The 25,349-nt window shown below is 51.2% G+C and overlaps 10 protein-coding genes across 10 annotated transcripts; 4 read left to right on the forward strand and 6 right to left on the reverse strand.

Moving 5' to 3' along the window:
- Positions 1-34: 34 nt before the first annotated feature.
- EPUS_07721 (uncharacterized protein) lies at positions 35-586 on the reverse strand (the record flags this gene model as incomplete). Its single annotated transcript, XM_007802626.1, has 1 exon — positions 35-586. One exon carries the CDS (start codon positions 584-586, stop codon positions 35-37), a length of 552 nt encoding a protein of 183 aa, XP_007800817.1.
- A 254-nt stretch (positions 587-840) lies between these two features.
- Positions 841-2,973, reverse strand: EPUS_07722 (uncharacterized protein; the record flags this gene model as incomplete). The annotated part of the gene is made up of 2 exons (XM_007802627.1): positions 841-2,882; positions 2,931-2,973. The coding sequence occupies 2 exons, from the start codon at positions 2,971-2,973 to the stop codon at positions 841-843; spliced, it is 2,085 nt and encodes a 694-aa protein (XP_007800818.1).
- Positions 2,974-3,445: 472 nt separating this feature from the next.
- EPUS_07723 (uncharacterized protein) lies at positions 3,446-7,008 on the reverse strand (the record flags this gene model as incomplete). Its single annotated transcript, XM_007802628.1, has 2 exons — positions 3,446-6,704; positions 6,788-7,008. 2 exons carry the CDS (start codon positions 7,006-7,008, stop codon positions 3,446-3,448), a joined length of 3,480 nt encoding a protein of 1,159 aa, XP_007800819.1.
- Positions 7,009-8,505: 1,497 nt separating this feature from the next.
- EPUS_07724 (uncharacterized protein) lies at positions 8,506-10,111 on the forward strand (the record flags this gene model as incomplete). Its single annotated transcript, XM_007802629.1, has 2 exons — positions 8,506-8,664; positions 8,867-10,111. The coding sequence occupies 2 exons, from the start codon at positions 8,506-8,508 to the stop codon at positions 10,109-10,111; spliced, it is 1,404 nt and encodes a 467-aa protein (XP_007800820.1).
- Positions 10,112-10,198: 87 nt separating this feature from the next.
- EPUS_07725 (uncharacterized protein) lies at positions 10,199-10,891 on the reverse strand (the record flags this gene model as incomplete). Its single annotated transcript, XM_007802630.1, has 3 exons — positions 10,199-10,345; positions 10,533-10,720; positions 10,768-10,891. 3 exons carry the CDS (start codon positions 10,889-10,891, stop codon positions 10,199-10,201), a joined length of 459 nt encoding a protein of 152 aa, XP_007800821.1.
- Positions 10,892-11,507: 616 nt separating this feature from the next.
- EPUS_07726 (Ubiquitin-conjugating enzyme E2) lies at positions 11,508-12,181 on the reverse strand (the record flags this gene model as incomplete). Its single annotated transcript, XM_007802631.1, has 3 exons — positions 11,508-11,607; positions 11,667-11,996; positions 12,066-12,181. 3 exons carry the CDS (start codon positions 12,179-12,181, stop codon positions 11,508-11,510), a joined length of 546 nt encoding a protein of 181 aa, XP_007800822.1.
- Positions 12,182-12,639: 458 nt separating this feature from the next.
- Positions 12,640-14,329, forward strand: EPUS_07727 (uncharacterized protein; the record flags this gene model as incomplete). Its single annotated transcript, XM_007802632.1, has 2 exons — positions 12,640-12,737; positions 12,796-14,329. The coding sequence occupies 2 exons, from the start codon at positions 12,640-12,642 to the stop codon at positions 14,327-14,329; spliced, it is 1,632 nt and encodes a 543-aa protein (XP_007800823.1).
- A 681-nt stretch (positions 14,330-15,010) lies between these two features.
- On the forward strand, positions 15,011-21,400 carry EPUS_07728 (uncharacterized protein; the record flags this gene model as incomplete). The annotated part of the gene is made up of 2 exons (XM_007802633.1): positions 15,011-21,283; positions 21,383-21,400. The coding sequence occupies 2 exons, from the start codon at positions 15,011-15,013 to the stop codon at positions 21,398-21,400; spliced, it is 6,291 nt and encodes a 2,096-aa protein (XP_007800824.1).
- An 899-nt stretch (positions 21,401-22,299) lies between these two features.
- Positions 22,300-23,056, reverse strand: EPUS_07729 (uncharacterized protein; the record flags this gene model as incomplete). Its single annotated transcript, XM_007802634.1, has 2 exons — positions 22,300-22,899; positions 22,958-23,056. 2 exons carry the CDS (start codon positions 23,054-23,056, stop codon positions 22,300-22,302), a joined length of 699 nt encoding a protein of 232 aa, XP_007800825.1.
- A 281-nt stretch (positions 23,057-23,337) lies between these two features.
- Positions 23,338-24,427, forward strand: EPUS_07730 (uncharacterized protein; the record flags this gene model as incomplete). The annotated part of the gene is made up of 3 exons (XM_007802635.1): positions 23,338-23,400; positions 23,451-23,777; positions 23,861-24,427. The coding sequence occupies 3 exons, from the start codon at positions 23,338-23,340 to the stop codon at positions 24,425-24,427; spliced, it is 957 nt and encodes a 318-aa protein (XP_007800826.1).
- Between the last annotated feature and the right edge of the window lie 922 nt (positions 24,428-25,349).

Below are 25,349 nucleotides of genomic sequence, written 5' to 3' on the forward strand. Positions count from 1 at the left end.
CCCCAACCACGCCTGGACCCTCACGTCGGTGCACCTAGGCCTCGGCCCCGGCGTCAACGCCAGCACCAGCACCGAATTCACCACCACCCTCGTCGCCGACTTCAACCACACCGGCGCCGGCCTGCTCTGTCTCCCCCAGATCCCCCTCCCCGCGGACCTTGAGGTCGTGGCGGGAATGAGAACGCAAGCATGCAGATCGTGCAGGTGACCGATGAAGGCGACGCGCTGTACAATGTGAGTTTTTGAGACGTTCATTTGTTTTTGTTTTTTTTTGGGGCGGGACGGAACGGTCTTTTTCTGCGTAAGAGATTACGAGTCTGGGTGGTGGGGCTGATACAGATGGGAAAAAATAGTGCGCAGATATCACTTTCGCTGCAGACGCCGTTCTGCTCCAGGGCAGCGATTGTATCAACTCTACCGGTGTCGGTGAGGCGCGCCTAGACGGTGGGGTTGCCAGTGGGGAGGGCGGAAGCATGGTGAGTGGCGCGGGGGAGAAATTGGTCGTGACGTTGCGTGCTGCGTGGTTGGTTTTGGTGGGAATGGGAATGGGAATGGGAACTGGAATCTTGGGAGTTGGTGGGCTCATTTGAGGCTATGTAGTGTAGGTATGTAGGTAGGTAGTTGGATAAGGGCGTGTAATATGGTTGTGTTGCTCAATCACTGATCGATCGTTGAACACAATTCAAATCTGCTGCCATGTATTCATACTCTTTCCTGTTCAGGTTTATCATTTGGGATGCCCGGAAGGGGTAAGATGCCTTGTCCTGGATGATCTTGCGAAGTATATCATTCTATTCATTCTAGGTCTAGACGTAGCTAAACACTGGTTCTATGGTCGATCTACGAGTCCCCGCCAAAGCCAAAGCGATGCATCCAATTGAGCTCATCCGCCTGCCTCTCCAGCACTCTCCTCATCCTCCTATCGTATTCGCGAGCCTTCTCTTCCAGATCGTCCTGCCCGCCACCCTCCCCTCCTACGCCCTCATCCCCCACCATCCTCGGCCCCACGAACCCGTCAAATGTCCTCACCACATCCTCCTTTCCTCCATGCCCTTCTTCTGCATCGTAAAACTCCTCGTTCCTCCCAAAGCTCACCAAACCCACCCGCTCCCCCGTCCAAACCAGCAGATCATCCGCCTCCCCGGTCCCGGTGGGGATGATCTTTCTCACCACCTCCTCGCTTTCTTCGAATTTTTCCATCTTGCGATTGCTGCTGCCGCTGCTACTGCTTGCCCTTTCACCCATTCTCGGAAAGGACTCTTGATGCAGTTGGTAGGAATTGATGTTCCACCTTCGCGCTATGCTCTTCCCATCCCTTTCGACCCACTTCAGTCCGCCATCTGCGTCGGAGAAGACGATACGCGTGCCTTGGGTGGCGACGGAGAGAAGTTTGGCTGAGGAGATGTTTTGTCGGTTTTGGTACGAGTAGATTCTTGGTTGGGTTTGGGTGGTGATAGCAGGATTGCTGTTTTCTGCGGCGGTTGCGGTACTAGTGCTCTCCAACGGGTCTGATCCGGAAGACGTGATGTCGGACCAGGAAGTTGTGGGCATGGGAGACATACCGTTGGACGAGGAATCTGACGAAACGTGCCAAGTATTATGAGGGACAGAATAGAGCTCTAATGAACCGCGGCCGTTGTATTCGCCGCATGAGATGAGCGTGCCTCGAGGCTCAGTGGTGGAAGAATCTTTGATGCCGCGAGGTGAGAAGGGGAGATATGCTAGAGCTGAGAGGCGCGCGCTGGAGTGAATCACGTATTCTAGGCGAGGGAAGTATCTGCGGTCGTAGTTGAGAATGCTAGGGAAGCGGCCTGCTACCATGACGGAGTGGTCTGTCTGGTGGAGGATAGAAAGTGGAGCAGGCTCCAGTGGTGCATACGAGACCAGATTTCTCCTACCTTGTATGGAAGGAGTAGGAGATGAAGCTGGAGATTGCGATTGAGAAGCGTGGTCAGTTGATCTGAAGCTATCCAAAGGATGGATCTGAAATCTCCTTGCCGGATGGATGTTGCGTTCGACGTCCTTGTTGGGGAAAAATGCAACTGAATCTACCAGATCTGTATGCAATCCCGGTGATGAGGACGTGTCTCTAGCCGGACTTCGGGGGTCCAGAATGTGAAGACTGAAGCTCGTTCCGACGGTCAAGGGCTGATATGGACTCTGAATTGGGGAGAGTGCTGTGATGGGCCAGGCATATTTGGCTTGTGAGACCACTTGAAGGGTTGGAAGGTCTACCTCACTGAGTAGATCCCCAACCGCCAAATATGCGCGCTTTCGAGACTGGTCGATGCTGATACAATCTGTGACACCGGAAAGCGGCAAGGCTCTTTTTGCTGCAGATTGAGATGATGCACTCGTGGCGGTAGAGTGGCTAAACACGATACCTGGCGGACTCTGGACCGAGTTCTGACATACTTGACGATGCCGCGAAGGTGCTCCTTCTTTTCGCTTAAAATCCCAGACACAAAGGCTTCCATCCTCTAACGGTCCCACAAGCTTCCTCCCAGCATCATCTTCTAACAGAGCAACACCCCGTATGTCCTGATAGCTCGAGCTCTGCGGACTAAGCCAGGTGGCGGAGAGTTGTGCATGGCGTGCAATATACTCAGAATACCAATCGACCTTCTCTGACGGGTCTGAAAGATCCCACTCATCTGCGGCTCGTGCCTTGCTGCTCATGCATGTATGCTCACTGGAGGATTTCTGGTCGCCAACAAGGGCTTGAGTAAGAGCTTGCGTCCACGACTTGTGGCCTATTCGGTTAATGGTGGCCTTGGGGGAATCATAGTAGCATTGAAAGCGCCATAATGAGCCGTCTCGTGCTAATGTGAGAAAGCGCCTTGATACTGCCTGTAGAAGCACGATTTCGGTCGGTGTAAGATCTGAGAGAGACGTTAGTATCCTAGGAAATGGCGCATGCAGATACGTACAGTCCAAGATGTGGTTAATGAGTTCGTCTGGCAGCTTCTCCATTGGGGTTAGATGAAATGGCTTCAAGGAGTAGGAAATGGTCAGCAAAGGTGCTGTTCGGAGACCACAATCTTTCTCTGCCGATGGCACCGAGGGATGGAGACTAGGACGAGGTGAATGACGGTGCTGAAACCTGACGGCCTATACATGGCCAACCTCAGTAACATATGAGGTACCATATGATAGTTGCCTGCGGCAATACTTCGGCCTCAGAACTCGGAGCGTAGAATGACCTGGATGGAGGTGATTGGGTAGAATAGACACGTGTGGTGATGGCAGAGCTACTCTCTTCCCAATGCTGCGATGAAAGGATGCTGTTCTGTATGACCGAACCGACTTTCAGCACTGCTGATGAAGGGGAGAGAGAGAGAGAGAATGCTGGAAATAGGGGAAACTAGTACTATTGGCCATAAATACAACTACTACTGAAATTAAATCATGCTTTGTATATTCAAAGACATTGGTGGCCGGGTTTCTACATTACAATGCAGCGACCTGCTCTCCATTTTTTCCCATCACGAGCTCGCTCATCAGCCTCTTTATCAGCTCTGCGTTGTTTCCTACTCTTCGCTGCTTTGGGATCCGTTGCAACTCTCCTCTGCTGCGCGGCAGCGATGGACTCCATTAGATGTGGTCGATCCATCATAACCTGGGACCTACTCCTTGCTCGCTCTTGGGGAGGTACCGATCGTACGCTCTCGATCGTCTCCAGACGATCATATCTGGGGCGTGAAGAAAGCAAGCTTGGTGTAGATGCCGACCGCTGACTGCCACGGGAGTTGTTCCTCGACAGGGTTTGGGGAGATCTGCTTGCCTTGTTGAAAGACGGGGATCCAGGCACTCCAGCGGCACCCCAAGCTGCACGAGGAGGAGATGGGGGCACAACAGCAAAGTCTTGGCCCGAAACACCCCCCATACGATGCTGAGAAGTGTTGATGGGAACGGGTCGACGGCGAGTCTGAGATACACGCTTGTTCAGATTAGCCAACTGATCTGATGTTGGCGGTGGGAGAGTGAAAGGTTCGCTGTCGCTATTAGGACTAGGACGAAGTAGCGTCGGAGACGGTCGTTTTCCGACTTGCAAAGATGTCGGAATGTAAGTTGCGCTCGCCTCCTGACTCAACTGAGAAGGTCTTGGTGGTACAGGGTGGTTGAGTCGGTTTTGAAGGTTGGCTCCTGTTAATGTGGTGGGAGAATTGCCCTCCTTGACAGAAGAAGCAGGTGGTGTGATGGACGAGACGTCTGATGGAGCAACATAAGGTGCTGCTAATTCTCCGGGAGATCTTGGTGGGTGTGGAAGATCAGGCATCGGTGACAGGATGTTCGCAGCCATTCGGATGGATGACTCCGAAGTTTGTCTCCCAGGTGCCCAAGTAGACCTGGGTGAGGAGAGAGGGCTCACGGAAGATGCGAGAGACTGTATCCTCGAGAAATGCTCACTTCTTCGACGAGGACTTGGGGCAGGACTGGGACCGGGTGTATCAAATGAGGCATCGCTTAGACCTCTATGATGACGTCCATTCAGATCGTTCAGATTGCTTGTCTCACGGTAGGGCGCTGACGGTCCGGTGAGCTCTCCAGAGGTTGTGCTGGCACGCCGTGGTGAGATCAATGCTTGAGCTGATCTGTGTAGCGGCTCAGTAAATGTCCTGGCCGCCATCTGAAGTTCTCCCGAATCAGATAAAGCACGGTCTGGATTTTGTGAGTACGGGGGCGGAGGTTCCCAATCGTCTACCACTGCCTCGTGTGGTTCCCTTCGCTCATTCGTGCGTCTATACACAACATGTCCAGAGGCAGCGCCCTGACTCGAGTCTAGTGGTGGACGGGGAGGATATCGTGCACGGCTGACACCCGTAGACGTGACCGCACGTTGAAGGCTCTCTCGCGATTTGCCTATGCTGCGACGAGAACGATTGCCATTTGTAGCCGCTCCATCGCCTGCACTCGGTCCATCCACAGGTGACGATGGCTGAGACACGCTGCCTCTCGACCCTGCATCTTCAAAATGCGTGCTCATCCGTGCCAATGGAGAGATTAAACCAGTCGTTGAGCTACCAAGGCTCAACCGCCGCGATCCGCCAACGGCTTCTCGAATACTCCGACGCCTGACTAGGGCAACCTCGGCGTCCAGGTTCCGTCGCTGCTCTGGAAGCATTTCGGGTGTCTTCTCCCCAACTTCAATAGTTATGGTTCGCTTTTTCCGGCCCCGGGGAGCATAATCAAAGTCCAGCAGAAGAATCCTACCGCCATCTACAGGCATGATCTCTTCGCCAAGTTCTTCCGCAAACTCACTGACGCCTCCAGGTGCTACTACTGCCAGTCTTCTCCTTATTTGCTTCGTCCCGGCCGTGTTGGAATTCTCAACCCATATCAGCCCTACTGCGTCCTGGAGAGCAGGCAGCTGCCGAGATCTCACAAACAGACTCTGTCGCCAGTCTACGCTACCTGACAAGAAATCGTCCTCGATTGTCTCTGTCTCGGAGATTGGAGGTGAGTAGGCCATCAAGGGTTCGCGATATCCCGTTGCCGAAGTCAACGACATGGGCCATCTCCGGTTCGAGCGTTCCTCCCGTTCAAGAACATGGCGCATATCGGGTGCATTGTCGACTCGTTCGGGAATCCCGTAGATGAACAGACCCAGCCCGGCAAATCCCGCCACTGCCAATTCGCCACTCAGATTGATAGATGGTAGCATGTTGGGTAAGGCAATGCTGTGCCGATGTGGGTTTGGCCCAAGGAAGTATGCCACTCCAGTTCTGGTATCATCGGCTCGAACGGCACGGTAGGTGTTCAGAGACCGATCATAGACAAATAGCCAATTGATATCTCCCTCGCCGTGGGAGTTTAAAAGTGCTGCGTGACTGCAGGTCGAGCTGTTTTGCGGAAAGAGTATCTGTGTGGTCCACATACGACTGTGCAGAATGCTTGTCGTAAGGTCGGGGTCGTTCTCGGAGTAGAAAGGAGCGGTGATTATCACGGTGTTCGAATCATCGGTGTCATGCGAGCTGCCGATGAGCATTGACCCATCAGACGAAAAGGACAAGGAATCTACCGCTTCGCATCTGACTGCTCTCCTGTCGGTCGATAGCGCATTTGCGGCTAGGGAGAAGACCTCAACTCCTCCTTCGTAAGCGGCTGCTAGCACTGTACCCTCATTCGCAAGTGCTATTGTTCTTGGTGGATTGTCCAGTATGATGATCTGTAAATGGTTGACACCGGCCGAAGTCAGGCCGTATATGTTCGCCTGATGTTTTGTCGACAGCACCGCCAGCAGGGATCCATCGTTTGTGACGGCAGCGGTTTCAGGTCTTCTCATGGTCTTCAACTCTCGTGTCACCGCCAGAGGCTCCGAGAGCAGATCTACAAGGAAGATTCTCGAAGAGCTTAAGGCCAGCAGGGTCTGACCATGACTGGAGAAGATAAACCGTAGAGCCTCGCCACGAGGGAAAGCCGCTGAAGAGCTGGCACTGGTAGAGATGAGGTTCACTAGGGTCTCAGAAGGTTGCATGAACGCATCAAATAGATTTCGTCGTACTTCTTGCGCAAACTTTGCCTTTAACCATGTCAGATCATTCAGCCTCGATGATCCAGTGATGACATCGTGTGCCAATGCATACGACGGACATCTGGACAGATGATGGGCATATAGCGCTGCATCTTGGGAGACCAGATTCCACTGGCGATTAAGGAAAACTAGTGATGCGAAAGTATTCGAGTCTGATAACCATAATATTCTGTTTTCGATCGTTAGCAAACCTGGTCAGCTCATCCTTTGATCAACACAAGGCTGATCAATTGACATTACACAGAGACATACAATTCAATGACTTCTGTGGGCAATCTGGCAAAGATAGCAGCTGTCCTTGGTGATATGCTGCCATGCTGGGCAATTGACGGTCGATCCGCCCTACACTTCGAAGTTACTCGATGAGGCAGACTATCATCCGAGTGAGATTCTAATGGTCTTGGGGATATTGCACGTTCATCGAGACTCGAGGTCTCGACAGGCATAGCAGCGACGACGCGCCCTTTCTCCATGATAGCCGAAGTGCACCATGCTATGGAAAGAGATTGGAACGAGCTTGCGAGTTTCTCGAGGTGACGAGCCTTCTATCACACATATCCATGGCGGGGAGCTCTACCTCTCCAGCATCAAGCTCTTGACACCAGAAGGACCAAGCTGAAACTCATGCAAGTGCTTGAAGGAATGGATCTGTCCCAGAGATGCGAATATCACGAATTGATGCAGAGTGCTTGAAGATATTGAGTAGCTTGTGGCGGAGCGATTTAATCTTCAAGGAGCGGGCTGTTTCAGAAAACAGAAAGGCAGCCAAGCAGAGTGGCCCATCGTACAGCTAAGCCGTTGACTAGGGTGACTGACTAATGAGGTACCTTGATCGATTAGTATTATGTACGTGCTTAGCATAAGGTGAATGGCCAGTGACAAGCTATGTATGCAGTAAGCATGCAGGGTCAGTAGTGACCCGTGCATGTCATCCCCTGCCAGTAGTACTAATTTTGTATCATAGATCGAATTTGTGCTCGTGTACGGCGTTATGTTATTTGTTTCTACTGATCAGTTCATGCACTCTAGCTAGTACTCTAGTTAGCAGCGACTCTAAGTTAGTCACTAGTTAGTTACTAACTCCACTCCGGAACGCTGCCGGCTAAATTTCTGCCTCGGAGGAACTTCCCTTTCCAACCAAGCAGACTATGGTAATTTGTCAAGAAGTGGAACCTGCTTCTTCCAAATGTCGGTTGTGGGGCATGATATATGTTAACAAGACCTTGGATATCAGCATGGAAGGACCATATGCCATAGCTGACACCGTGTCTATTTTCTGCGACAAATACCATTTCTAGATTTGAAATTGCTCTCTTTTGTTCGGCAGACAGCTATACCTTATTGTATTAGAATGCCTTCGAAATGCAATAGACCCTTGACCTTCCTACTCTAACTAACACGATTTTTTCCAATAAGAAACTGAGATTTGTTGTCTGCTCAAGCCGGACCTGCAGAAAGAGCACGCGCACAGTGATTTAGTCGTTGCCACACATTACTTACTTAGTTGAATTGAGGCCCGCCGTACAGGTGCCGTATCTTTAATTAACTGTACTAAAGAGAATTGAGGGATGAGAGTTAGTCTACATGATAAGGTAGTACTCCGTACTACAGCTAGTACGACAGCCAATACTTCAAGTTGGGGGAAACGATTGCCAAGAGTATCACAGTCTTTGTCATCGGGATCCGAGAAGTTGTGCAGATATTGTGGTAGTTAGGCTGGAAGCGCCTCTTATCCCGGACTTGCGTTTCTTTAAGCTACGGTATGCTCCACCTATCATTTCTTTTCTCGTCGATACTGCTATTTATCCAGCCAGTACCTCAGGCCTGCTGCGCAGAGGAGAGCGAACTTGCCGTTTATCCAGAGGACCTATCATTACTCTAGCCGGTTGAACCACTTTTTTTACTTCTTTAGGGTGACGTGCTTCCTGGGCTCAAATTGTCTTTGCTACTCCGCAGGCTGTTCTCCGAGAATGCCGGCCATGAACCTGACGCCGGATGCGTTCTTCAACGATCTCGAGCAGACCGCAGGCTTGCTTGCCATTGGCTTCGAGTCTCTTCTATCTGAGGTCGAAAGTCTTGCACGTCGAGAGCAAGATCTAAAAGGCCGTCTTGACTTCGCATACGATGAGGTACGTTCAAAATTTGTTTGCTACGGGCATTCTATTCTGTCTTGCATGATGAGAAACCAAGATTAGCTCTAGATCAAGAGCTATCTTTTCGGTAGCGATGAGCGACCCATACCATGTATTATCTGATCCCTTTCCCGTGCATGCACCATATTACATATTAGCACATGGAATACACCATGCTAATCCGTGTTTATGCCTCTAGTATCGCAAGCTCGCCCTCGGTCCTGCAGCTACTGTAAATGATTCGACCAATCGAATGGATGTCCTGCAAAAGATCAAAGTGGATGACAGGTCATTTGCTTTGGTTGAGGATTCTGCGCTATCTCCAGACCACATCGCGGCACGGTATAATCTGGAGGATGCCCTTGAGGCTTGCAGGACCCTAAAAACAAAGCCAAAACCATGGAAGAGCATGCGACCACACCAGCCCGTGGCAGTAAGAAATACGAAGGATGGCGACAGTTTGGAGCGTGACTACACGTCCCGAAATGGTACACCTAGCAAACTTGAATGCCCGTTTGCGAAGATGACGAATGGGAACCCACCAAAAGAAAGCGCAGATCCTATAGCCGCTGAATTTCATGCCGATGGCTCAGTAGGATCAGGGACAGCATACGCCCAGCAAAATCCAAACAAATGTCCGATCCGTTATCTTGACCAACACTCTCCTGAAGAGGTAGCCAAATACTTCGAGAATCACAAACACGAGATCCCCCGCAGCCATGCCATCTGTATATCTACGTATCAGCAAAATGATGCGAAAATCCGAGAGCTAGATGCAAAGTATGGGAACCTGCAGAACATGATACAAAGCTTAGGGGCCAAGCATCAGCAGTATCTGCCAGTGAAGGACGGAGAGGAGGGTGCACAGAAACCGGCTAGCCCTCCAGCGGCAGTAGCTGTGGAGAAATGGGCGGAAATGGTCAGTGGGAGCTCTGCTGAAGCTGACGCTGACGCTGACGCTGTATCTCCATCTATTCGGCCCGGAATAGACGGCACGGGAAACGGCGAGCAACGAGGGAGGGCAGATCATTCGGACAGACCGCTACGAGAGATAAGATTGGGAGAGTCCCCAAGCAGGCCATGGGGTATATCGGTTCCAAATGCTCCGGACACGGCTGCGATTGCCATTCCCTCTGATAAAGGTATTGAGCCGCTCTCGTTAGACAGACCAAAAGGGGATGGCAAGTCAGCTACAGAGGGTGCACAAACAACTGCGAGGGCCACAGGACGATGTCCGTTTGGTCACAACGCAGGAGAGGTAGAGCTATCAAATGGAGCATCTCCTAAGGATACGAAGGCAGAGGAAAATCTGTTGAAGGAGCCGTCGCTACGCCCACAGGTGATCTTAAATGGCCCTGTTTTCGTCGGTTATTCTCCTGAGCAGATCACGGCTCTGATGCAGTCAGGTGCATTTACTCGTCGAGGCCGTAGTAGCACTAGTTGAGCAATACTATCATAAACGAACTGAGCTCTTGATCTATCAGCAGACCATGCCAGCTGCCTCCCATCCCACCATATCTACCGTGACCAACTATTGTAGCGCAATCGCCTCAATCTCAACCGGCACCCCCTTAGGCAATTGATGCACGGCTACACATGTCCGAGCCGGCTTTTGCGTAAACCATTTCTCGTACTCTGCATTCATCTCCGCGAAGTCCTTCATATCCGTCAAGAAGACCTGTAGAAAGACGGCAGATCAGCCAAACCGCCAACAAAACAATAGTCACCCACTGTCTTCTCCGAAACTCCAAGAATCGTAGTAAAGGAGACCCCTCTCCGCTCCTCCCATCCCAAACCCAAACCCCCAGTTCCAAGCCGAAGGCCAAGCAAAAGAGAGCGAAAGCGAAGGAACAGGAAATACCAACCCCAACCCTGACCACCTTCTCGATATCGCTCCCCGCCGCCTCAAGCACCGCCTTGACATTCCGACAGCACATTGCCGTCTTCTCCGCCATGGAACCCTCGATCAGCTTTCCCTCGCTATCGGCGGGGATCTGGCCCGCGACCCAGATCTGTGAGGCGGCGCGGATGGCTTGGGAATAGGGCCCTGCTGCTATAGACACCGATATATGAGTGTTAGAGGTGAGAAAAGGATTCGACGGGGGGTGGGGGAGGAGAGGGGAGTGAGGGAATGAAGTAGAAAGATGGGGGGGCCCGACTGGGCGGCCTTACGCGGACAGGCATCTTTGGTGAAAACGGGGGTCAGGTCGTTGGGATTGGACATTTTACGGGGGTGGGACGTAAAGTGTCTGTAGCTTAGAGTTGTGAGGGATGGTGGTATCAGCAGTGTTCGGGCGCTTTGGTAAAAGAATGGTCTCTGTTTGGCAATATGGATTTGGCTGAGGGAACGCAACTTTCCAGACATTCAGCAGTCAACCGGCCTAAAAGTGAGCGAGCAAGCAATCCTGCTTTACATGGTCGTGTCAAGATGGAGATCGAGGGTCAGTACGGTGGTCGGAGTGCCAAGCTCAATATTTTAGGGGTGACGATTCGGAATGCCATGAGTACCAGCATTTGATGGAAATACTTTGCTATGTTTTCGGGATAAGAAGCAGTCAATGTATGAGTGTTTGTGTCATGTTCATTCGACCTTCGTGGCTATGCAATTAGCTGTACACGCGTCCGTATAGAAAAAGCTCCCACCTTCCTGCAGGACCTGGATACGAACAATGCAAATGAACCCAACGCTTGATGCAACGACATCCATGCAACGCCTGGTGTGGTATGCTACTATGCGCCATCCATGACAGTAAGCAACACTACTGCCATCAAGCACAAACTGCACCTGAAGATGACTTTGTAGTCAGCTTGACATGACTTTGGTGTCAGCTCTTGCAGCTCTAGTCATCGATGTCCTGGTGTCTCGCAAGCACCTTTCTCGCGTACTCCTCTGGATTTTTCTCGTGAAGAGTCGCCGCTTCGCCGTTGAGTGGTGATGCACTGTAGATTTCATCAGCAATGATAGACGTTTAATATGAACTGCATTTTGTGAAACTGACTTGTTCGGCTCACCCAACAGACTTTGCAAGCTCAACAACACACTTTGCACGTTGTAGACTGCGCTCCACTTGTCCTTGAGGATATCCAAGCAGATCCGTCCGGAGAAATCGACATTGGGATGGTAGATAGGGGTCTTGAACAGCACGGTTGGGGGTGCATATGGATAGTTCGAAGGAAAAGCGAAGCTGAGCTTGAGGTTCAAGCCAGAGTAAGGTGTCTCAGTCGGTCCAGTGATGGTGGCTGTCCACGAGAGCATGTTGCCGTCGTCAGGAAAGGCGGAGATGCCAGGAGTCGGAGTGAGCATCATAGTCATCAACTCTGACTGGAGTCTGAGAAGAATCAGTATGGCACGACGAATCGTGGACTTATTTCGCATTTCAGCAGGGGATGGTTCTTACCTCTTTGTAACACTCTGCGAGTCTGCCTTCTTCGGGCCGGAGCTCAACTTGTTTGTCTCGTGCATTGTGGGTTCGCCGGGTGCTGAATTTTGGGTGTCTTCGTTGGTATAATTCATTTCCAAGGGTTGTGGTAAATATGTGTTCTGGTCACGGCCGCTTGCAGTGAAGGAAGCAGAATGCGGAGTGGCTGGAGTGGCTGGACAGCGGATTAGACAAAGAGACTATGCGGCAAGCCTGGCGAGAAAGAAGTGAACAACACCGCTGGCAGAGGAATGCGTTGTGGTAATTAATGGAGATGATTTATTATTGATATATTGTTCCAAATTGACGAAGTGATCAAGCCTTTTACTACAGAGGCAATGTAAACACAGGTCGCCCCGCCAATCACCTGGTCTAAGCGCCTTGAAGTCGCGGGTCTCCTCAAACGTGGGGCGAAAGTTTCGCGATTGCGGAGCATTGATTGACAATGATCATGTCTGCGCTGGCGCCACAATCTGAAATGCTGGACTGACGAGCGTCTACGTATCTGGGAAATCCGATATGTTAAGACTCTGGTAACACTCAGTGTATGAGAATGACTGGCACCATCGCTCATTCGCAGCTTGCACCACTCCCAGCTGAAGTACCTTTCCGAATCGTCTCGAGAACGATCGGGACTGGTGCATATGCATGGTAATAATGGCAGGCCGCATATGTCCCTTACACTGTGCTTCTACTGACTCTGCTACAGCATCAAGAAGGCCGCTCCCTTGCACAAGGACAATCCGATCTTCGCTGTCAAGTTCATCAACAAGAACTATGCCCAGCGATATGGCCGAATCAAGCCAAAGCAGATTCAGATGGAAACCACTCTGCACAAGCATGTTGGCGTCCATCAGAATATCATTGAGTTCTTCGACACTGGCGAGAATGTTGACTGGACTTGGATAGCTATGGAGCTGGCAGAGGGTGGAGATCTGTTCGACAAGATAGAAGCAGATGCTGGAGTCACCCAGGACGTTGCCCACGTCTACTTTACCCAGCTCATCAATGCTGTAGGCTACATGCATTCCAAGGGAGTTGGTCATCGAGACATCAAACCAGAGAACGTCCTACTTTCTGCAGATGGCGACCTCAAGCTCGCTGATTTCGGGATGGCTACCCTTTTCGAATACCATGGAAAGAGAAAAATGGCTGTCACGCTGTGCGGCAGTCCACCATATGTTGCTCCTGAGGTCTTATCATGTAGCAGTCAGGGTGACAAGAAGGGAAGTGGATACATGGCTGACTTGGCCGATATCTGGTCTTGCGGAGTGGTGTTATTCGTTCTGCTGGCGGGCAATACTCCGTGGAATAAACCTACCGAAGGTCTGGATGAATACGGCCAGCCGAATGAGTTCAGCGAATATATCGCGACCCAAGGCCGGCCAAACGACGAGTTGTGGCAAGGTCTGCCTGTTGAGGTGCTATCTCTACTTCGGGGCATGATGAAAATCAATACCACATCGCGCTTCTCTTTGGAAGATGTTAGAAGGCATCCATGGTTTACCAGGTCGAACAAGTTCATGGACAAGAAAGGTAGACTGACAAACCCTGTTTCTCTCGCTACAAATATGTTCGAATCACTCAAAATTAGCCTCGGGGATGATGCTTTAAGTGCAACGCAACGGTCTACCCACTCTGATGCAATGGATGTAGACCAGTCCTCACTAAAACCTATGGCGGCTTTGTCGTCGACACAGCCAACGACACCCGCGGAGGACATGCTCTTCGACTGGGAAGCACCTGCTCATCTACCAGTGTCTTCGACACAGCCAGCGAACGGCCTAGCTCATTCGTCCACTCAATCTGGTCTCACTTCAGGCTACCTTGCCGATGAGCCTTCAATGTCACAATTTGCAGCGACACCGAGCGTTCCTATGAGCAGGACCCAGATGGCTCGGCAGTTTCGAGACATTCTACCTGCGCAGAGTCTGACTCGATTCTTCTCTACATGGACTCTCAATCTGTTGGTCCCGCTGATTCTTGAAGCTCTTAGCCGGCTGGCTGTTCCCGTACCAAGCTTTCCACGGCCTTCAGCACAAGACTCGGAGTGTCAGATCAAAGTTAGGACGATCGATGGAAGATCATGCACTTTGAGCGGCAATATCACCATTTGCGTAATCTCTGATGGCGTCGTCGAGGTAATGTTCTTGAAAGCTTCGGGCGATCCACTTGAGTGGAGGAGGTTCTTCAAAAAGGTGACTGTTTTATGCAGGGATGCAGTATTCAAACCCGATGAATAGGGTTAGGAATGGGGCAAAAGTTTTGCAGGAGGTTGGATGCATAACCATGGCGCTCCTGGGTATTGAATATGGCTGCAGTTGGCAAGCGATGAGATGCCTCTGGTATAGATTCTGCTCATGTAGACGCGCACTTACATCGCAGGCAGTATGATCAATCATTGAAACACTCTTGTCGGGTCTCTTCTTCTGTATCTGTACCTGTCCAACCCCCTTATGTGCGCCTCAGGGTTATTGTTCTTTGTCATTTCGTAGTAGACCATAGAACCTGTTGTGGGTTGGGCCATTCACTTATCCCATTTCTTGATGGTCAAGTTGTTAAGGATGATAATCACTATACTACGTATACGGGGATCAAGTTTAACTCCGGCGGGCGACCTCAACCCGGCAAACCCCACCAAATGTGGAGTGCCGATGATCACCTTGACCCCGGTCGCTGGCCAGGTGATCTTTAGTTCTGAGTGGCCAACGGAGGGTCTAGGTGTTTGCACACGGGTGTCTTCCACCCCCGTTGAAGAAATGCATCAAGACACGCGAGACTTACTTCTGCTAAACCCAGTATGAGGTTTGATCCTGCTCTCGTAGCCCTTTCACACCGCCCAGGGCCGCTGGTATCTGAATGGGAAGTGTGCCTGCACAATACTCCCTCTCGATCACCGATGCTTTGACTTCTTCCGTGACGCGATGTCGTACCTATCATTTATGCCATGGACGCTTCAGAGGCGCCTCTTACGTTACCTGCTCTCGCAATTCGACTTTCTCGAGACCGATGACCTGGACCTGGAAGACCTTGGTATCAGATGGGGCCAGAGATCTATCGTTGAACTCAGGAACGTTGGCCTGAGAACATCGGTTCGTCTGACGGGTTTGAGAAAATGGATTAAGCTAAAGCTTTCGCAGAAATTGTCTTCGATACTTCCCTTGCCGACTCTCGTTAACTTCATATCGGCACGGATCTCGTACCTGAAGATAACCGTACCTGCGAATATATTAACGAGTGGTATCGAAATTGATATATCAGGCGTCAATGTCCACCTCAAGGTTGATCCAAAGGATGAGAAGGGTCATGCATTCACAAGGCCGGAGCAGCGCAAGCCGCCGGCCAGAGGCACAAAGTCAAATCGTCCGCGGACAGGGACGCCCACTGTACATGACCCGGGAGGACGGCGCACAGCACCATACCGGCCACTTGAGGACTCTCTGTTCCACCCAGACCTTGCGGTGCAACAGCTTGCCGAGTCCTTCCTACAGACAGAGTCTCAAGAGGATCGCTTAGAGCTGCAAGCGGCTATTGCGTCCCAGTCACGTCATGAACGAGAGTCCATAAGCTCTAGTATATCAAGTGAAGAAGAAGTAGGGATTGGTGCAACAGAAGGTTATACACTGCCTTCATTCGTTGCCTCCTGCTTGGCTGGCATTGCGGATCGGCTTCAGCTCCATGTGAAAGACATAGCAATACATGTCGAATTCGAACACTCCCGAGACAGTCCGAACTCCTCACGGACCAGAGATACTCGTTCAACGCTCTTTTTGCTGAATTTGTCAGAATTATGTGTACAAGGTGTTGGCCCCGTTCCGGACGACCATAGTCAGGGCACACCAAAACGAAAAGTTGTTCTACACCAGTTCAGTATTCTAGTTCTGCCGGACTCCTCAAGTGATTCCTCTGATCCGGGATCAGCGGAGACGACCTCACCTATACTCAAGCATTCAAATGCTAGTCCGCTATCTACTGCTATGGCACTGAACCCTGTTCAAGAACACGGTACAGATTTGACATTCAGCGATTCAATGGAAAGAATCAGTGACTACACTTCTGGTCTTCGCCATCCGCAGCAAATCGACCGATCGACTACCTCAAGTGACAGCGTGTTTTCAGATGAATCCTCAGCAGCGCTGCGTATTCCAGCTGGCCTGGACAATTCTCTAGATGACTCGACTCTTTTCGCTGCAACTTCACAGGAACTCCGCCTTTCAAACAGTTCTGATCAAGGGAGCCCTCCTCCTGTCCGACCTTCTTCAACGTCTGCCGACGACGTCTTTGGAGACCATGCCAAAAGAGATGCTGATGAGCCGTTGCGCCACGACCAGATTCTCAACAGCAGGCGCATATCCAGTCCTGGCAGCATTGATAACCAGGTGTACGCAGAATCTTTGGCTAAATCTGGCCAGTCTGCTTCGGAAATGGAGGACGCCATTAGTGGTGATCTGCCCGTCGAAGATCTAACCGAATCGAAGATCTTCACGCATGATGAAGCAGAATCCATGTACATGAGCGCTCTAAGCGTAAACCTAGATTCTCCAGGAGATGGGAAGCAGATGCCAGGAGCTTGGGACTGGGCAGGAGACCGTGCGTGCGCCTCAAGCCGATCGACTAATCCTGAGCTTGTGCGAAGCTCTATCGAGGCTCTACCAAGGAACAAACCTGCCTCTGCGGTTAGCCCGAGGACACCTCCTCTGTGCCTGATTTCCAGTGCAGACCCGGGTGCACCTGGGAAAGATGGGTCAGTTGATAGTGTTGCTTCGCTAGGTCAGATGCCATCAACAGCGAAACAGCTATTGTTCATCGATCAGATCTCCGCCTGGCTACCTACTACGCACGACTCCGACCTTCCGACCACACCAATCTTGGAGCAGACAGTTAATGATGGTGGCGAATCCCGTGATGGCGGAAATGGAAGTCAAGTCAAGCGCAGCTCTTCTCCAACCGGCGATCTTCATGCTTTCAGCCTGAATGCTAGTGAGAACAGAAGCCAAACGACAGATCGCATTCCTTATGAAGCAGATCTTACCCCCATATCCTTTAATTCGCCCGACACGATCGAAGTTGAAGTTGTGAATGTGCACTGTCAATTTGACATGCAAACCGGCAAAATCTTAGTCGCAATAGCGAAGTCAACCTTGGGAGAATCTCAAGCAGCTACCAAAGGGAAAAATGCATCTGTTCCTTCTGCCGCGGATCCCCGATTTTCCTTGAAGGTCAACGATCTGGATATTGCATTTCTCGAACATGTCCCAGAGCGATCCATTAAAGCTGCTGTCGAAAAGCATTTCCCTCCTGATGACGCGTTGCTTCTCCATATGTCACTTGCTGGAATAGCATATACAAGCTCGGTCCTCGATGGGGCTCTTCAACAGCATTTCCATCTGACGAAAATGTCTTTGTCCCATTCCAAAGGTCAACTCCTATTTTTCAGCCATGAATCAAGAATGAGGACTTCACTAAAGGATACTATCGCCCTTCAGAAGTACGATGTAGAGGCGTTGATCACATCCAAGGCTGGCGCAAGCAAGGTCGAGATCCACACCAAACCAATTCGATTGGTTTTCGAGCTGAGCCAAATGGACGATGTACTCAGCAGGAGTGGTGGCCTTAGCAGTCTCTTAGAACTAGGAAGCTCAGTCGCGTCTTCCAGCACTGTTCGAGATAGTCCAAGAAATTTCCATGAGCGTCGAGTTGAGCCTCGCGGTGTACGGTTCGAAGATCCCCCAGGAAGAGAACCAAGGCCATATGATGACCTCAACTTCGGACTTGGCAAGCTCAACATCCGCATGGGTGGAGTAGGTATCGATATCGTTGGATCTGAGTCTATCTTGAAGGCCACTTCATCTGCGGTCAAAGTTGTTTACAGAACAGAAGGCTTGGGCATGCAGATAGATCGGATATCACTACAAGGCCCATTTCTTCTGGGGGCGAATGAGAGTCCGGAATTATCTGTCAATTTACAAAACACCAGATTAGAATATCTACCAGTACCAAATGACAAAGATCTCGACCGCCTTTTAGCAATCCTGACGCCTTCGAAGGACAAATACGATGCAGATGACGACATCATGGTGGATACACTTCTAAGGCAACGACGAAAGGGCGGAGTACTTCGCTTGACTGTCATGTCCTTCATGGCTTCTCTTGAGGGTATGTCGCATATGGTGCATCTATCCAAGGTTGCTACCGAGCTTGGCAAGCTCTCCAAAGTTGCCAAATACCTTCCAGAGGACGATAGGCCCGGCATACTGAGTCTCGCGCTTGTGAAGAACTTCGAATTCGACATTAACATGGGAGATCCCATAGGAAAGCTTCATTTGCAAGCGCGGGCTTTAGAAGGTGCGCATGTGAGTGTTCCGTCTCTACTTGCCGCTCAAATTGCGACCGCTTCAATCCGCCGGAATGATGTTGAAATTCTTCTTGATGAAGCTATTACTTGTTCGGGTAGCAGCAACGTGCCACCAATGGTTATGTGTCGCTTTGTTGCCGACGAGATGGATCCAACTGTTAAGCTCAAGCTTTTTAACATATGCTTTGAATATCGTGCGGCTCTCGTCGCTGCCTTGATGAACACAGCAGACTCCTTCAGCGGTGAAGGATCAGAAGCTGGGAGCGAGAGATCATTGCAGTCTCTCGCGCGTACTTCATCGCCCCCGAGTAGTGAAAGTGCTGCGGAATTTGTCAGGCGAACCAATATATCAATCGCAATCCGTGATTCTGCTCTGGCTCTAAATCCTCGAGATGTCCAAGGAAGAGCACTTGTCATTCTGACCGACGCTGCTTTCGCAAGTCCACTCAATGACAGCAAGGACATCAAGGTGTCCACAGATATCAAGAAGGCATCAATCATGGTTATTGACAAAGTCAACGTTGATGGATCTCCGATCGACCCAGATCGCCGCGGTTCTGCGCTGCAAAGTGAGGATCAAGTTAGAACGCTCACTGAAATGGGCTATGTGCCTATTGGATACATCTCTTCAGCCACAAGTAACATCAACGTCACGCAATTGGACGACAATGGAAACCGATCTACGGAGGTTGATTTTGGAAATGCACTGCTTATCCTTGAGAGCTGTGCAGACTCTACGCAGACCCTCCTCGGCATCCTGAATGGACTGAGCCCGCCAGCTCCACCAGTAAAGGTTTCACCCTATCGCACCGAGATTATGCCGATTGAGGATCTCCTCGCCTCATTCTCTGGGGATGCTTTTGTCGCAGAATCCGGTCCTGAATCAGGCCTTCGTGTTGAGAGCAGTGCTGATTCCGAATCGAGGCTTCCAGGGCAACAAGATATCGAGTATGTTAGTGAGTTCTACCAGCCAGATCCGGACGATTCAGATGACATTTCAGAGAGCGGCCTCCATTCAGAGATGCTGGACTCTGAAATAGCAGAGTCGACTGTCTCAATATCAGTAGCACCTGTCTCGATCAAAGAGTCAGTAGCAGAAGCCTCGCATACCGAAGCCATGACGAATAGTCTGCTCGACTTTCGTGATGAGCATTTTGGAGATAGATCTACTGCTGGTGATGATTCTCACCGTTGGGATGCGACCAGAAACACGTATGGACTTGCTGGTGACCGAAGTGTTAAGAGATTCCCACTCAAGGTTCGCATTCGTGGTGTGCATGTCATTTGGAATCTCTTCGATGGGTATGATTGGCAAGGTACGCGCGACATCATCTCTGAAGCTGTGAAGGACATTGAGACAAGAGCCGCTGCCCGACGGCCACGAAGTGCCAGCAGGTTGTCGCCGGGTACGGAAGAAGAGGAGGAATCAGTCATTGGGGACTTTTTGTTCAACTCGATTTACATTGGCATCCCTGCGAATAAGGACTCCCGCGAGCTTGCTGGTGAGATCAATCGAGATATTGATGATCTTACCAGCGAAAGCGGTAGCTATGCGACGTCGACAACAATCACTGGCTCACCCGCAAGAGATCAGCCACTGAGGCAGAAGCAGAAAAGATTGAAGCTTCAAAGGAGCAAGCAGCATAAGATGACATTTGAACTCAAAGGTATTTCTGCAGATATGCTTGTCTTTCCGCCAGGCTCAGGTGAGGTCCAGAGCTCGGTCGATATCAGAGTCAAAGATTTGGATATATTCGATCATGTTCCGACTTCTACGTGGAAGAAGTTTGCTACATATATGCGCGATGCTGGGGAGCGGGAGGCATGCACAAGCATGATCCACATCGAGATCTTAAACGTGAGACCAGTGCCGGACCTGGCAGCAACGGAGATGATCCTCAAGTTGACTGTGCTCCCCTTGCGTCTGCATGTCGACCAAGATGCGCTTGACTTCATGAGCAGGTTCTTCGAGTTCAAAGATGAACGCGCACCCGCACAATCCGCCACCACCAGCCCACCACCATTCTTGCAGCGGGTGGAAGTCAATCCCATCAAGATCAAACTCGACTTCAAGCCCAAACGAGTCGACTACGGCGGCCTCCGCTCCGGTCGCACCACCGAATTCATGAACTTCTTCGTCCTCGACCAAGCCGACATGATCCTCCGACGCGTCATCCTCTACGGCGTCTCCGGCTTCGACCGCCTGGGAATCATGCTCAACAACATCTGGACACCAGACGTGCGACGCAACCAACTGCCCGGCATCCTCGCGGGACTAGCCCCCATCCGCTCGCTCGTCAACGTCGGCAGCGGCGTCAAAGACCTGGTCGTGGTGCCCATGCGCGAGTACCAAAAAGACGGCCGGATCGTGCGGAGCATCCAGAAGGGCGCCCTTGCCTTCGCCAAGACGACGTCCAAAGAACTCATCGGGCTCGGCGCCAAACTCGCCATCGGTACGCAGACGGTGCTGCAGAACGCAGAGACGATGCTCGCACCCCCCGACCCTGCCTCCAACCCCTCCCCCCGCGACGACCAAGACGAGGACGCGGAATCCCGCAAGCAAATCTCCCTCTACGCCGACCAACCCATCGGCGTCGTCCAGGGTCTGCGTGGCGCATATGCCAGTCTCGAGCGCGATCTGCTGCTGGCCAAAGATGCCATCATTGCCGTCCCTGGTGAGGTGATGGCGAGTGGCTCTGCAGCCGGGGCGGCCAAAGCGGTATTGAAGCAGGCCCCGACGGCGATCTTGAGACCGGCGATTGGCGCGAGCAAGGCGGTGGGGAAGACGCTGTTGGGAGCGGGGAATACGCTGGATAGGGAGAATTGGAGGAGGGTTGAGGAGGTATGTTTTCCCCTTTCATTTCTTTCTTTTCTTTCTTTCTCCTCTTTTTTCTTTCTTTTTGTTCTAGATGGCGATGTGATCGGCTGACTTTTGGCGTAGAAGTATAAGAGGCATTAGAGTTGTGAAGGACATCCCGCAGGAGGGTTCAGGGGTGATTTTGATATCTGGACACATGAAATTACAGGCTTTGTTTTCCCGGCGCTCGGGGGGAGGTGGCATCAGCATCATTCATTGGAAGCATCGTGGATGGGGGAATGCATAAAGGCCAGAATGAACATGAACATGTTGGGGCGAGAAAGCATAGATTGATTTAGTATAAATTGCGAACGCTCGGTTGCGTCAGACTGTGGTGACATGATATCACAACTGTTTGTTCACTTTGCACCTCCCATCTCCGAAATCGCATTGCCTCGTCGTTTTTTCACCCAGGGTCTTTGCACAACTCAACGTGCAGATTCACCACGCATCTGCCGGCGCTGGGGGATATAGCTACGTTGATGGTGTGAAGGTGGAGGTGCTAATCGCCTTTTTGATCCTCACGGTTGAGCGGTCCTCTACTACCCATTTGCTGGTCCATCTACCTCGTGTAAACGACGCATCCATCAACCCCAGTGGAGAAGCATTCTGCTCTGTACTGAGGGTGCATTTCTATTCTGCAGCATCAATACTGGACTGAGGACGTGTGGTTCGGCACCCTCGCTTACTTCACGTTTCGGAGGGGATGGCCTTTCCGACATGCGTGGCTGCATACACCCGAATTTCACGATCCTGTTAGCCTTTGGGTTGACATGATCAACTAACTATTTAAAGGCCCTGCTCCGTCAAGCGGAGGCAGAAGCAGTGCAGCTGGCGATACGACCAATAGAGCAACGAAAGTCGTTCTCAGTCGAACTGGGCCTTCTTCCGTTCGTCATTTGTCCTCTCTGCTTTCCTTGGATGCAGAGAGCTGGTAGGGTGGTCTTGGCTCCGGGATCACCACTTCTTTTGCATAGAACCGAGGCATCGACCATGGTCGATCAACCCAAAGGCACGCTGGGCTGTACTGGGCCTGCTGCCATGACGTTCCAATTTCCCGGCGGAAGACCATTCGTACCGGCTTGAACGTAACCCGGAGTAGAGGGTCCAGCAGGAGCCGGTCCTACACCGTTTTGTACGATGCCTTCAAGGCGCTGCTTCTTGAGCTTGCCTGCACCTGGTTTGGCAGGATCAGTGACGTATTCTTCCTTCAGCTGCATAGATGTGGATGGTTCATAGCCTCGTTCGCGTGCAATCTTGCGCAGCTTGTCTAGAAGCTTGGCGTCAATTCCAGTAATCTCACGGATTCGGTCGTAGGATATGCTTGCTTCTGCCAGGGCAAGGGCTTGGATCCTCACAACCATGGGGAAATCTGTTAGTTTCGGCGGGCCCTTTCGCTTCTCTGTGCCCTCGGGCTGATCTGCCTTTGGCGCTTTGAGGAAGGCGGCTGGATCAGCGGCACGTCGGGTGATGCTGTTCTCGACGCCCTGGGACTTCATGGCATCCAGGTAGGTCTGACATGTGAGCAGATGAGCTCGTTGGCGCGAGGTGTGTTGAGCCATCTCCTTGCTGCAATATTTGCAGCTTGCTTGGCGCAATTTCTGTGGCCATGATTGAGCGCTTGAACAGTATGATGAGTAGACTGGTGGACTGCATTACCTGGGCTGATCCGGGGGTGGGCTCGATCAGATTCCATGCTGAATGAGTCTCGACGTCTCCGGGGCTGTTTTTGTAGCCACCAGAGCCAGCGCCTCCCATGGCGATTGGTTAGCACGATGGACGACAGTTGGTGGTCGGTAGTCGGTAGTCGAATGACGAATGTAACGTCGTTGAAGGGTGTCTTTTGATGCTGCTGCAACTTGTAAGATGAGCGCGACGTTGTAAAGACAAATCTGACGAGATATACGCTAGTGCTGTCGGTAACGGCGCCAATCCCTTTTTGGAAGTGGCATCAACACTCGCGTTGACGCGCAAAACTACACAGAAGGCGCAAAACTCACCTAAAAGGCACATCATCGGATACCGACATTACGATCACAATGGGTGATGCCTCGCAGGCTGCCACTGCTCTGCTGACAGAGCATCTGCAGTATACCCCATTGGTGCGCCTCCATCTCCAGTAACTCACCTGCGCACCGCTAATTGGCTTCAGTCGCTGATTGACGATATCATCAATTCTGTCAACAACCTCGTCTATCAAGGCATCTCGAGTCTCGAGAACGGTCTGACCGCAACTCCTCCTGCGCGACTTGGATTCAAGCCTTCGAAATCTGCGACGTTACCACCATCCGGAGATGGTGATGCCAGTGTAGACTATCCCGAAGCAAAGCAAGAGATTGAGGAGGGACTCCATCAGCTTGAAACACTCCTCGAGTCCACGGTCGATAAGAACTTCGATAAGTTCGAGATTTATGTGTTGAGAAATATCTTGTCTGTTCCAGAGGAGCTCCCTAGTTGGATACGGCTGAGCCATTACGAGGTGTGCTTCTCCCTTCGTTACCTACGTCCATGTTCCCCCTTTCGTTATTGGACTGTATCAGGCAGCTGACCGCAATGTGATAGAACTTGTCCTATCCGCCTCCAGATGGAGCACCTACCCAAGAGTCGGTTCATCTGCTGCGGCGGAAGGTTATAGAATCACAAAGACTCCGAAATTATCTATATACAGAAGCATCTCGCAACGAAGCCATTATTGCGCAGCTCAAAGGCCTGCTGACACAGTCATATGGTGATGCAGTACAACCATCACAATCCTCACAGCACGATTTCTCCTTCCTCACATCGACGCCATCGGCCAAAGTCTTGAACGTGTCCACATCAAGCGCTGCACAACAACCAATCACAACAAATACCAAGTTCGCTCTCTCCCAACTTCCTGCCTTGAGAGCTCTTCTAGCGGACCTGCGGCCAAGATTAGCCACCCTGCAGACCCCAAGGACAGTGATCGACGGCGTCCGGGCAGAGAGAAGAGAAGAACGAAGAGAATACATCGAGCAGAGAGCAAAGATGCACCTTCAACGATATGCAGATAGCTCCTCGGCCAACAACCTTCCTGCTGCTGGTAAGCGGGTGGAGGTAGAAGAGGTCGAGGCACTTGAGAAGGTTGCGGACATCTTCGACACGCATTGAAGCTTCATTGGCAAACATTTGTGATCACCGCACCAGCCAGAATCGTTCACTCCTCGGGCCATTTTCATTGCATCGAGTCGGTCAATCAACATTCGACTCGGGTCGAATCAAAGGCCAGAGCAGCTTGCGCCAATTGCAGACACGACGCAGCAAACGAGCAGCAATTAATCCCAGCCCAGAACAAAAGAACAAGAAGCCGGCCAAGGGTTTTAGCAACTGGAAAGAACGAAATGCCCACACAGGCCGAGATCACGTGGGAACGACCAAGCGTCTGGGACCTACTCACATCCCGTTCTCACTCCGTCCTGCCACATCGAGCAGCCAGAGAACACTTTCATCGAACAGAGCGGAGGATGATGTGCATAGACTTCGCATCATGTGTCAGCTATTGTTTTCGTTTCAAAAACAGTCTCCGCTATGAGGGTGGAGACTGCAATGCCAGCGAAGCAATGTTACCATTTTGAGGTTGGTCGACCTTTGGCACCACCGCTACTGCTGCAGGCTAGCGCAGGTGTCACACGACCACCAGTAACGGGAAGACGTTTGCTCAATGGCTAGATCCTGGGGCGACATGTCTTCAAGAACTTTGGTATTATTTTGAGCTTTCAAACTATCGCGACAGTATGTTAAAGTCTCGTCATTACAACTTCAACACCCTATGTCTCCATTGTACAGTGACCAATCAAGGATACCAAGTTGCGTTCTGACCTGGCGAGTCGGACGAGGTGATCAAGCCAACACCTAAGTATGATGTCATCCACGTCGCTTGACACTCCAATCGAGTTAGAACCTGTCTACTCATTGCACGTGAAACAATTCAAAGCTGGCTGAATGTCAGGGACTCTTCTTGATCTATCTACCTTTCAAAGACAAAAGAAAGCCTTTCCCACCAATTAAAGCAGAGAATGGAGATATTGAACGC

This window comes from Endocarpon pusillum (assembly GCF_000464535.1).
Source record: "Endocarpon pusillum Z07020 unplaced genomic scaffold scaffold1751, whole genome shotgun sequence".
Taxonomy (NCBI): Eukaryota; Fungi; Ascomycota; class Eurotiomycetes; order Verrucariales; family Verrucariaceae; genus Endocarpon; species Endocarpon pusillum.